Source organism: Lutjanus erythropterus, chromosome 14 (assembly GCF_056507025.1).
Source record: "Lutjanus erythropterus isolate fLutEry1 chromosome 14, fLutEry1.hap2, whole genome shotgun sequence".
Classification (NCBI taxonomy): Eukaryota; Metazoa; Chordata; class Actinopteri; order Lutjaniformes; family Lutjanidae; genus Lutjanus; species Lutjanus erythropterus.
The window spans coordinates 4,426,132-4,439,348 of record NC_139330.1 but is presented as its reverse complement, the minus strand read 5'-3'; the positions used below and the strand labels follow the sequence as shown (position 1 = coordinate 4,439,348).

General features: G+C 39.6%; 1 protein-coding gene across 4 annotated transcripts in view; it reads right to left on the bottom strand.

The window, feature by feature from the left end:
* Positions 1-13,217, bottom strand: part of LOC146315064 (vinculin-like) — a 40,943-nt gene that overhangs the window by 14,401 nt on the left and 13,325 nt on the right. For 2 of the 4 annotated variants that reach the window (XM_084735250.1, XM_084735248.1), the window contains exons 3-12: positions 12,699-12,849; positions 11,937-12,045; positions 9,875-9,997; positions 8,693-8,853; positions 4,998-5,088; positions 4,754-4,901; positions 4,514-4,667; positions 3,731-3,906; positions 3,550-3,648; positions 39-229 (exon numbers count right to left, since the gene is read on the bottom strand). In XM_084735250.1, coding sequence (XP_084591376.1) covers positions 39-229; positions 3,550-3,648; positions 3,731-3,906; positions 4,514-4,667; positions 4,754-4,901; positions 4,998-5,088; positions 8,693-8,853; positions 9,875-9,997; positions 11,937-12,045; positions 12,699-12,849 — 1,403 coding nt within the window. The remainder of the gene's footprint in view (positions 1-38; positions 230-3,549; positions 3,649-3,730; positions 3,907-4,513; positions 4,668-4,753; positions 4,902-4,997; positions 5,089-8,692; positions 8,854-9,874; positions 9,998-11,936; positions 12,046-12,698; positions 12,850-13,217) is intronic. The other 2 variants (XM_084735251.1, XM_084735249.1) reach the window with 1 other exon arrangement.

Genomic DNA, 13,217 nt, shown 5'->3' with positions numbered 1-13,217 from the left:
CATCCGTCCCCGGAGCCGTCATCCAACCCCTTTCTCACCTACTCCTCTGTCGTCCACTCCGGGGTTGTTCACCCAGCGGAGGGCCTGCTCCATCTTGCCCTCCAAGGTGACGGCGGGTTTGGCTGGTCTCATGTTCGCCACGGCCCGGTTGGTTTTGGACTGCAGGGTCAGCAGCGCCGCCCCAATCTGTTTCGCCAATGCACGGGCCTCTGGGCTATCACCTTTACCCCTGAGACAGTGACAGACAGAAGGATGATTTAAGGAGGAAACAAGGTGGAAAAGCCATGTACTGCAGATTTGAAACTAGGACTGCAACTAACAATTATTTTCATTATCGATTAATCTGCCAGTTATTTACATGATTTATCTCTCAGTCTATAATTGTAAAAAATTTGTGAAAAATGTCCATCACAATTTCCAAGAGACCCAAACAACATCTTTCAATTCCGTCTTTTGACCAAACAACAATCCAAAAACCAAAGACTCTTCATTTACACTCATTCATGACAAAAAAGAACAACAAATCCTCACATTTAAGAAGCTGGAACCAGCAAATGTTTGACATTTTTGCTTGAAAAATGACTGAAACAATTACAGTTTTTCTCATTTGCTCAAACACATTTGTCCATTTAGAAGTAACATTTTAAAAACAGTTCACATACAGGCCTAAACTGAAGGTTTCAGGCCAAAATGAGACATTTGTTTGTAAAATCCACCTGTTATGTTTTGTTATTCTTTTTGGCTGGGCTGCAACAGTGGGGTCATCCTTTTAAACATGAGCTCCTCTTTTTCGGGCTCCTTCTGCCATGGCCTCTTACTCTCCTTATGTGCCCTTGGCCTCCTTGATCCATGCTTATAAACAGGGGATCAAGACATGACTTCCGCTGGGCTAAGAAGGTGCTGATGAAGATCAGGTGGCTCCCACTTTCATTATGTGTGTCTTAGCAATTGAGAAAAACTGCAATCGATCATAAGAATAGTTTACAATTAATTTTCTGTTGATCAACTAATTGATTAGTTGACTAACCACTGCAGCTCTTCTTGAAACCCATCAAATGTTTAAAGTCAAACCCCTGTTATACACCATCTTAAAGGGAAATACCACTGTCAAAGGCTGATGCCACTTCCTCTGTTTGAGTCAACATTCATTTTGGATATAAAGATAAAACATATTTATCACTAGTTTGTATTTGGTGTTTTTCACTGACATAAATGTAGATTAAGGTCTGCTCCAGGACAATAATTCTTCAAGAAAATGTATAATGAGTTTCATTATAATTGACACATATAAGCCATAGGAGTAAAATATTATTTACACACTTCATTAGTTTGAAATATTTAAGACTTTCTAGTAGAGAGGTTCTGTGTCAGTTGAGGTCGATGTACAACCAGTCAGTTTTGTTTATCTAGAAAGCTTGTTTAGTTTGTGTAATGTAGCTTCTCTGATGGTATCTTCCAACCATTGTGGAGCACTGGAGGGTTATGACTCGTGATATTCACACATAGTTTTGAAAGATGGCCCTCCATTTCTCATAAAAGCAATATTCATCTCTCAATTTCACGCTGCTCAGTGTAGTATTTACAAATAGAAAACATGTGGGGTTGAGGAAGTTAGATTGCAACGCGGATCGGTGACATGAGTCCAATGTCCTATGACTGACTTTCATCAATATCGCGTCCCCGATATTGATATTTGATTGGATCAGTCCCATCTCTGCTCTCTACATGTAGCTTTTTAAGCCAAGTCAAATAAATGTTTATTTACTATATGGTCCAGTATGACAAATTAGAAATTGCTTCAAGGGGCTTTATTGATTCAGATAAGAAGAAACTCCCCCAGAAATGAAAAATTTATTCATATTAAGTATTTTTGTGGTCCTACAGTCAGTAAATATAAGATCACACAGTGTTTATGTATAGTACTTTTAAGCACTATCTTTCCAAGATATGTACATTTATAATAATGCCTAAAATCTTCCTATTTACTAACGCAGTGACCTTTTTCTCAGATCCACAGTTTTTGTATGGATCTGTGTAACAGCTGGGTCATTTTACTGACTTTTGTGATTATCTCTGGTTTCCTTTTATGGTCAATACATGCGGTGGAAGAGGAGCACAGAAAATATATTCCTAACAGTGAGTCATCCTGCTATGATTCACTGCACTACAGTGCCATTTAGTAAATTAACTGTTTTAAACCCGACAAACTCGCCATCAGACTGCATCTGAAATGTTTATTTTAAATATTTACTGATAGTGGTTACTGGTGCTTATATATACAGTATTAATGTATCTTTATATGTATTTTTATATACACACCTGCTTTTCACATTCTTGTATACAGAACAGTCCTGTCTAAGCTTCACCTTTATTCACCTTTGTTTTGTTTTGTTGTCCCTGTTATATAAATTATAAAACACATAGTTCCAACCAAGCAATCTGATGGGGCAACTAGACATTTAGAGTGTGGTTAAATCTGCATGACAGCACGCTTTCTCATTACTTAAAATATTTCTCCACCCAGAGAGGGGATGATTTTGAAATATTTTTATTCATGAAAATAAACCAATAACCACAGAGGGTCTATATAGACTATGACCTCCTTTCATACTGTTTTTGTTTCTGTTTAATTAACATTTATTGAATAATCAAATAAACCTTCTTTAATTAATGGAATTACGCTGCTCTTGCTGCTACACTGCCCCTTTAATACAGGTAGCTTGTGTGCAACAAACAGGAGAGTAAACAGTTTTGTTGTTTTTGAAAGGTTAGACCACAACAAATATAGAATACATTTTGAGTTTTGGACTTTTCAAAGATCTGGAGTTACTGGAAATGTTCAGATGATACAGAAACTCTGAAATTAAAAAAATGAAAATACATGTGAAGTTTGCAGATGTAGTAGCTAAATCTGTCCATGAAAAAAAATGTTTTGTTTTTTTTCCCAGCAGATATCTTAGTTACAAGAGGACGGAGCTTGCAATGCAGTTTTGTGTTTATATGTTTGGTTATTCGGTTCGGGAAACCCCATGATCTCGTGTAAGCATTAACCTTTGGTCAAGTTGGCTGCCGCTGACTCAACAAGGACTAGAAAACATCTCTGTTGCTAGTTGTTACTAAGAGTCGGCCTGCTTGCTGGACTAGTAAACTAGGTTTCATTACATAGGAGTTTGACTGAGTATGACTATTTTGAGAGCAAGTTGTCCCAAAATATGAAAACATTTTGATTATATCTTTTATTTTGTTGGTAACTTTTGTATAATTGCAATAATATTATTATTGAGGATGAGCTTTTTTTATATATTTTTGGGGCTTTAATGCCTTTAATTTTTAGGACAGCAGGAGATTTAACAGGAAATGGGGACAGAACGATGTGCAGCAAAGCCGCAGAGGACCCACAGCCTCAGCACATGGGGCGAACGCTCCATCAAATTCAGTGGCATGAACCTTGAATCAAGTGGTATTTTCCTTGCGCCCTACTATCCTCACACAGTTACTGACCCTCCACATAAATACCATGACCCCATCACACCAGATTCAAACAGAAACCTTATCGTAGGACTGATGCCCAGGGTTGACAGGCAACAACATATTTTCCAGGCAGGTAAAATGTGCCAGCTATTGGTGGCATGAGGTTGCAGTTTGATCCTAAAAAAGAAGGTCTAAGAATTACATAGAGCGTTCACAAAGCATTGCTAGTCATGCATGTGACAGGGGAAGGAAAGCGTACTGTCTGCGTAGCTCCACAAGTCTGGCGGTGAGGCCTGCGATCTCACTGATGGAGCGCAGGATGTCATCCCTCTCTTTGGGGTCTTCGCATAGATCGGCGATGCGTTTGGCCTCTGCTAGAAGCGCTCTGATATTCTCCTCCCCCTCTGGACCGCCATTAGGATCAGCCAGCCAGGCCTAAAGAAGAGCACATATATGGTTTAGTTCTCATCTGATGAAATAAGCAAAATAAATCCGTACAATGTGTGTGTGTGTGGGGGGGGGGGGGGGGGGGGGTCACTAAACAAACACTCAACCACACCAGATAACATTTCATCCACTCAATAAAAACATAATTTGTTAGGGGGTCTAGAACATGAAATATAATAAGATTTTATTCTTACTTCAACTTCGAGTGTCACTTGAAATCAACTTGTTTTTTTCTCAGCTTCCAGGCAACAATATAGTTTTACAACATTTCCACTCAGTGGAAATAATCACCATTCGACACTCTTTTCAATCATGGAATAATGATTAACAGGCAAATATGGGTTTTGCTCAGTTTTTGTGACAGCAATTTGGTTGCAACATAGGTCAACCGTAAATGTTGACCTGTTAAAGAGGCGTTTAGCTGTTGCTTTCCACATTAGCTTTAAATCAGTCACTGAAAATTAGATACCATTTGCTTGGTAATGAAACAGAACAAAATAGACAGAAATAGGATAAATATAATGCAGATAGGAGGTGTCATTCACTGGGGAAGAGGGTTAACATGGATTATTGTGTTGTTGTTGTTTTATCTGACCTGTGCAGCATCCAGCCTTCTGGCAATGGCCTGCTTGGCATTGATTAGAGCCTCCAGTCTGCGAGCAGCACCGTCCACTTTGCCAAATAACAAATCTAAGCCTTGTGAGCACTGGCCTGCACGCTGCACACACCCCGGGGTCGGGCCCTGGCCTCTGTCCAGAAAGAAAAACACAAGTTGACCAAACACATGAACATGAACATAAGGAGTGAGACAAATTCTCTCACACAAACACACTACCTGGCTCGTAGATCTGTGATCTGGTCAGTCATTTGTCCCAGAGCCTTAGTGGTCGCCAGGATATCTTTCCTCTCCTTCCCAGCACACAGCTCTCCCACCTTACCAGCTTCATCCAGTATCACACGCAGGGCAACCTCACCGGGGTCTCCTGGGGACGACAACGACACACCACAGGACCACTTTGTGAAATAAGATTTCAAAACTTCTTTGAGAGTTTCAGCAGAGAGCAGAAAAACACAGTTACCTGGTTGTCCATGGGGATCTTTGAGCCAGCTTTTAGCTTGTAACATCTTTGACTCAATCAAAGCCAGAGATCTCTTCAAAGCCTCCATATCCTGAGGTGAAGAGAAAACACAGCATGTGTATAGATTTGTCAGAACATCAGCGGGTGCACGGATTTAGGATTATGGCAAACAGCAGCCAATCCCAAACTTATAACAATACTGCGGCCCAATTTGAAATTTGCAAATCTTCTCCGGCCTACCCAAACTGCTCCATTTTGCCTGGCCCCTGCCAATGATTACAAGATATAAGTATCATTCTGGTGTCAGTGTGACAGGTCACCAAATATAGTGTAACACCTGTTAAAATAGTCAGATAAATGATGAATAACACACAATTTAAATCGCACAGCTTTGTTTTATTAGTTCTGCTTACATTTTAAAATTAATCATGATTTTTTATGGTAATTTCAAACTTAATTACAGAGCTGAAAATTAAAACTTTATTTGTTTTCAAAGCGCTCTCATGGCCCACCTGCAGTACCTCCAAGGCCCACCAGGAGGCCACAGCTCACACTTTGGAAATCACTGGCATGCTACAAATAAAGAGCTGTCAGGAAGGACTTTTGTGTTTTTTAGTAACTAATTTACTGCTCTAAAGTGTTGTGAGCCCACACTAAAAGGAAAGGGTGGCATTATTTTTCTTATTGTGGATAAAGTCAATAAAAATACCCATAACGATGCTTTAGTCTGTTTTTTTTCATCATTTCAGACTCTATGTTGCCTGTGGCACTCAGCCTTAAGCCCATTTGTTCCTCCCAAAGTTGTAACTCATTAACAGTGGCTCATAAATACAGGCTGAAGGTTCACAAAAAATGCTGCCTAATTTTCTAAAACAGCTGGGTACTCTAATTTTTAGCAAACACTCCTCAAATAGGAATAAATAGTGCTTTTGTTGGGGATTAGTTCTTAGAAGTGGGGTTCCACGAGGTACTTAGGAGATTGCGGTCAACACGCCCACAGTTTTGAGAAGAAAGAGGGGCACCAGAACAGAAGTTAAACAATGAACTGCAGCAGACAGGTTCAGCAACAAAAGCTATTTTAGTCACTTAAAAAAGATCCGCCTAAAATGTTAATATCAGTTTCAGTGCTGTCAGATTTTTTCTGACAGGGAGTCACCATTAAATACACCAAATATCAGAGCAAAGCAACCAGACTTTTTTGTTTCTGTTAATGAATCTGAACAAACCTTTAAAAACATCAAAGTCTCACAATAACACCAAGAAAGTAACAGATGGAGGCAGCGGCAGACTGACTGATTTCGCCTGTGATGTTTGGTTGGTTCGGAGCGAGTGATATTTGGCTTAAATAACAGTGGTTTCCTGTCAGAAGCATCTTCTGTAGCTGATACAGTGACTATCAGTAAGTACCTCATACCAGCCCACTTCAATCTGAACAATCCCTTTAACTGAGTGCAGTTTAACCCAGCGACTCAGAAGTTACTTTTATCAATGTTTATTATCAATCTGTAAAACGGTAATAAAGTTAATTACCTTGAATTAAGTCATTAGTAACAAAACAAGCATTTAAGCTGTATAAAGTGGGAACAGGTTTCAGAAATTCTGAATCACTCAACTGATTAACTTATGTGTTGTTTAAAGATAATCACTGATGATAAAGGGGAAATGAGACATCTAAGGGAGGATAATGATCTCATATTTAAAAAGCCACAAACTCTTTCACTGCTTTATAACAGGTGGAAAAAAAACAAAAAGCCTTTTTCCAGCTCAGAGGAGAATGAACTGCCTAAGTGGAACCGTTCAATACAGCTCATCTATTATGGATGTGTCTGGACACCGACCAGCTTATTTCTATAATTCATGACCTGAGAGGAGGACAGTCATCGTGTGCCAGCGGTTCCCCCACACACTGACGGTAAGAGCTTATCACAGCTTATACACAGAGTATGTCCACAGCAAACACACACAAACAAACACAAACAGACAGATCATTGTCTGAGGTAGCTGTGTGCAGAGAAACATGCAGGGTTACAGGTTAGACTGGTGAAACAGATCTGAACTTTACCACTAAATGATCTCATGGCACAGTCTCTAACTGATGTGCCCAAAACATTTCCAAGAGACTATAATCTGCCTAAAACAGCACCTTATTGTGCTCCTGACGGCTCTATCAAGCAGTGAACATTTGCAAAACGAGAAGGAAAATACCACGATTGAAGATGGATTGAATTTCTGAAGCAATTATTGTTAAAAAATATAACCCCAATTCTAGAAAAGTTGGTACACTGTGTAAAACGCTGACAAAAATGGAATGCAATGATTGTCAAAACCTTTTTGACCTCTATTCACTTGAGAACAGTACAAAGACAAGATATTTAATTTTCAAACTCCTAAATGTTATTATTATTTCTAAATATTCACTGATTCTCAATTTGATGCTTGCGACACATTTCAAATAAGTTTGGACAGAGGCAACAAACGACTTAAGACTTAAGACTTAAGACATCCAGAAACACTGCAGACTTCTCTGGACCTGAGCTCATCTGAGATGGACTGACACAAAGTGGAAAAGTGTCTGACGACCACAGCGCTCGTATTTAGTCATGCAGCTGAACGATGTATAAACATTTTACTCCCTATACATTCTTCATAATAAAAGTCCTTGTTATATTTCTTATCCAACAGCTTTTATTATGAAGCAGAAAATTCAGGAAATGTTGTGTTTTCATCAGCAGTAACTGTGCAGCTGAAAGCGGCCATGACACAAGAACACATCTGGAAGTACAAACAGAAACATGGGAGAGAAACTATCTCAAACCACAGAGATTCATGTGAAAGCTACAAAAGCACTAAGAGCTGAACGCACAATTAAGAAAACACATTCTCCGTGAGTCTTGGCGCACATCTGAAAAAATAAAAAACAAACGGGTCTACTGAAAATGAGAAAAGGGTCCATTTCCTATTTCTAGCAGGTTTATTCATGTTTAAAAAAAATCATTGCATTATCTTTATTCATGTTTTACACAGCATTTCAATTTTTGGGGGTATTGGGGTTGTAAGTTATTTAGCTTGGAAAAACTTAAATAACTGTCATCTGTTTCAAGCCATTTGGCTCAAATGGACATCTGGAGACAAACAGATGCACATATAACAATATAGTGATGAAGTATGTGTACTGAACATCATCACATCAGCTAACGGTCAGTGGACTTAAACACATGACACACTTACTGTTAAATACCAGCATGACAGATACATATGTAAGCATGAAGACATATTTCCTTCTCTCTTTCACACACACACACACACACACACACACACACACACACACACACACACACACACACATACACACACACTTGCATGCTGGAAACTGCAGAGGGGGAGAGAAACAGGCTTACCTTCTACAGGGAGGAAAAGAATGGAGGAGGAAGGTAAAGAAAGAAAAGAAAAAGAAAAACCAGGAGTTATACTACCGAGCAAAAAGAAAAGCGGAGACAGAAAGTAAAGAGTGAATTTTTTTGGAGATGCTCTCTGCAGCACAGAGGGATGTGTGGATAGAGTGTGAGGCTACGGTATGTGTGTGCAAACAGGCACTCCAAAGCAAAAGTGATTATCTGAGTTGTCAAGTTGTTTTTGGGGGGTTCGGGGCATAAAATGAAGAAAATGGGACTTCAGATGTGCAGCACAGGTCGTACCTTATTGGCCCAGGCGTCCTCATCCCAGGTGGTGAGCTGTAAGACTCGTATGATCTCGTTGATTTCAGCGCTAATCTTTTCAAAGGTAAACCTTCTGTTCCTCTCTGCCTCCTCAACGCCGGCGCCTCGGCTGCTCTTGGTTGCCACAAAAATCTTTATAGCTGAGGACAGAAATATGAGTATTGATGATTACAGGAGCGCAGATTCAACCAGACCTGGGCAATAAAACAATGATGATATATTTCGTCAACAGACACTTCGTCAATAGCAATAAGAAAATTGTTCAATAAAATGTTCATTTAAATGCATTAAATGCAAACCACCATGAAAGCACATAACAAATATGGCCTGGCTCATATAACAGCCTATCATATCCCTTGATAATGGATACAAGTGACATGAATTCATGCTACATTTTTCGGTCCCGGCCTAGAACATAAAAGATTAAATTGCTCATTGAATCAACTATTCATTTGAAAATCCCTCACTTTGGTGCCCCCCTAGTACAGTAGTATTAAAAAAACCTCTGGCAAAGACCCAAAATGAAAATATTTTCTCGCAGCTGTGCTTATATACAGGTGAAAGGCTATAAACAAACTACACCACGGCTGCATGACTTCACCACCACTATCTGAAGTTTAATGTTTGCGAAAACCTCTGTAGTGTCATTTAGCCGCTTGTTAGCAGCCATCTTTCTTAGGAGCGAAGCGTGAAAATCTCTTAAGCTTGTGGTAACCACAGATCTTATTTCAGACATCTAACCAAAACCTTGTTCAAAAAATCCATTGACTTTGAGATGAGGGAACCGCTAGTGCTGATGTGCTAACTCTTTTTCAGGTTGCAGGACTCCTCAGCAGCACTCTGTAGCAACTTTAAGTTGCAAAATGTTAGTGATTGCACAAGATCAAACTTGATCTGAACTTTTTTGATGTTACATCCACATTTAACATGTATATTTGAATCAAAATCAGTGTCAGTGTTTCTCTTCATTGCTGGTGCAAGATACAGTATGAGAGAGAGCAGCTAGTGGGCGATGTGTGTTAAAGTCAGTCAGACATCCCCAGCAACTAATGACTGTAATTATCAGCGTTGCTATAACAACTATTGGATGCTCGGTGACCTGCACTGTCATTTGCCCACACACACACACACACACACACACACACAGTCACCCATACACACCTGATATAAGAACAGGCAGCAGCTCTTTGACAGTGTTCATGGAGCTGATTAGCATCTGTCTGTGTTCTTGGTGCGTCAGCTCTTGCTGCCTTTCCTCAATCATCTTTGACATCTTGGTCATCCCTGAGGAAAACAAAGAAAAATATGGAGAATTTACTGTGCTGTGAAAGCAGAGGCAAAACCAAACAAACCAGCAGGTAGCAAACAGCAGTGACCTTGGGTTTGGCGTTAGCATCACAGTTTTAACTAGGCTCCAACAATCAGAGGCTGAGGGCGTCCTCCAGTGTTTTCACCAACTGAGTAGTTCCAGCACATCCAAACAGATCATTACTTCATGAATGACCGATCTCATTCAATGACAGCATCAGTCAAGTGTGAGAAAACCCTGGCATCAGATTTCCTCCAGCTCATTATGCCACCACGCACCGACAACACAATTGACCTTTTACCTCCGATGATAAATAGCCTGTTTATGGTGCTGCTCTTCTGCCAGTGAAAAGACTCTGATCCTTAATCACGGCAGTCGGTTCATTTACTTTTTCATCATGGCAGATGGATGTTTTAACCCAGAGAACAGTCTAAAACAAAGGTTGAGTGCACGGTTCATATTTTAGTGGTGGCCCTCATAAAACACCAGCACCAACGGCAAATACTGTGATTCATTTGTGGCAAAGCTTTTGGTCTAAACAGAAATGATCAAACCCCAGTATAAAACGTCTGCATATATTATTTTCATTATCCGTTAATGTGCTGATCATTAAATGCTGATTGATTGAATGATTTATCATTTGGTCTATAAATGGCCAGAAAATTGTGAAAAATGTCTTTCTTGTCCAAGGTGACATCTTCAAATTGCTTGTTTTGCCTGACTAACAGTCTCAAACCAAAAGATCCAAATTCAGATTCAAATAAAATAAAGAAAAGTTGCAACTTCTCACAATTTATAAGCTGGAAAGAGGGAGTGTTTGGCGTATCCAATTATATCCAATTTATTTGTTGTTGCTGATTATTTTCAGGGGCTTTTAGTCTTAATGGACAGGGCAGCTTGTAGATGGGTCATATGCTCTACCTACTGAGCAAATACATTACTTATTACGTCATTTTATTCTCAAATAATCCCAGGTTTAAACTGTGGGAAAAAAAACTGAACAGTGCAATATGTAAGAATTGGCCATCTGTCAGATTTATACTCTAAACCAACCTGGGGGCAGCATATAGGCAGAGTAACTGCTAACTACAGCTACTAACTGTAACTGTCATTAGCTGATAGACTCAGCAGCCTCCCAGGGAACACAGTCAGACCAGGACTGAACACAGCTCCTGTCAGACCCACATTGAGGCTACTAAATGCCTAAAATGTCATAATTACCTGTGTGGCCCACGTCCAGTAGGCAACACCTTAAGTTGTTCAGTGTCCTCCTGGACCCATTTCACCCTCTTTACATTGTTCACATAATAATATGTATCAAAAACTCTGTCATCAAAGTCTGTATTTAATGATTTTGAGATTTTGCTTTTCTGTTCTACACAAACAACACATACTACTCATCTGTCCATCCTTCCTGAATGGCTCTCCCTGAGGTTTCTTCCATTTTTCTTTCACTGTTAAAATGTTTTTGGGGGGGAATTTTTCCTTTCTCATTCGAGGGTCTCCAGGACACTGGTTGTCTCACAATGAACAGATTGTAAAGTCCCCTGAGGTAATTTGTGATTTGTGATATTAGGCTATACAAATGAAATTTGCCTTGTCATAAATTTGACAGTGTATTTTCATATTTTCAAATTACAAAATGCTTGTATTTTAATAAATACATTCTTAATGCCTGTATTTTGTATTTTATTTTAAGTATATTTGACAAGCAAGTATTTGTAATTTGTAACAAGATACTTTGATGTATTTGTGCCCATCTCTGCTATTTAAACAAAGGCATAAATGCCTATAAAATCAATTTGAGAATCCCTGTGATGCTCAAATAGATCTTGGATGGGGGCTCTTCAACAGTAATGAGACTGTAGTTCTCAGTTTGTGTTAAAAAAAAAAAAAAAGAAAGCTCCTGCTGACCTGGTCCCAGGTTCTTGGTGTAAGTGATGAGGTCCTCCATGGTCTCCACCACCTCAGCTACTGTCAGATACTCTAGGATACCTTTACACACACGAATTATCTTACGCACCTGGGACACAACACAGACATTATCACAAGCACATGAGATCATGTACAAAGAGATAAAATAAAGGCTGATGATGATTAGAGACAAACTCCTCTACTATGAGTTCAACATTCGGTTTGTGGATGAGCTTTTTTAGACAGCGTTAAAGTTACCCCGCCGTTTGTGTGGTGTCTTTGTGTGAGTGTGTGTGTGTGTGTGTGTGTGTGTGTGTACAGTCTTGTGATGTACATCTTGTGACTGTGAGAAGTTGTTCTTTCAAAAATGAGGCTAGTGATGAGACGTGGTGAGCATTATCACGTGCCCAATGTGACTCCACTTATTGAGCTGCCATCAAACATTCAACACACACAGACACACACACTGGTAAAATACCATAACCCACATACACACAGAGCCAGCCACACACACATCCTGAGTTATGACAGAGGGAAGTCATTTGATCTCAGTGATTAGATCTGGCTGCATTTGAGACTCCATTACAGACTGGCTCTAAGCTGAGTTCCTCCTTCCTCTGTACAGCTATATAAAGCTTTATTTCCCTGAAAGATACCACACCTCTGAAGTAAGAGTGCCTCTCAGGACACACACATGAATATAAGAAGGCATACACAAACACACACACACACACACACACACACACACATACACACACACACCTCGGCCTCATCAAAGGTGAGGAGCAGGTCGGAGGTTCCAGACAGGATCCCTCTGGATCCATCGATCAGGTAATCTCGAGCAGGAACAGAGTATGGATCTGCTTTTAGCATCTGAGACGCCTGGACGAGTTTAGAGCTCGAGTTCTCCACCCTGAAAAAACACAGTCAGCTTAAGAAGAGCAGTCAGGATAAAAACCAGCATACATTTAACCAATAACAGGCATTTATCACCTTGTAAATCAACAGATCAGTATCTATCGGCCATTCAAGACAGCTGACAGAAGGTTACAAGGCTAAAAAGGGCATGTACAAGTGTGTGAAGAGAAACATATAAATCAAAGATATTTTTCTGTTTAATTCTGCATTTGGAAGGTTGTCTCTTCCATATAAAGAATAATAAAGCTTTCCAGTAATGTAATTAAATCTGAGATTGAGAGTTTGTTGTGTTTGAAATAATGTGACCTTTAATACAGCAAAACCTGCAAATTTCTTATTACCAGTGTTGGGCAATAACACATT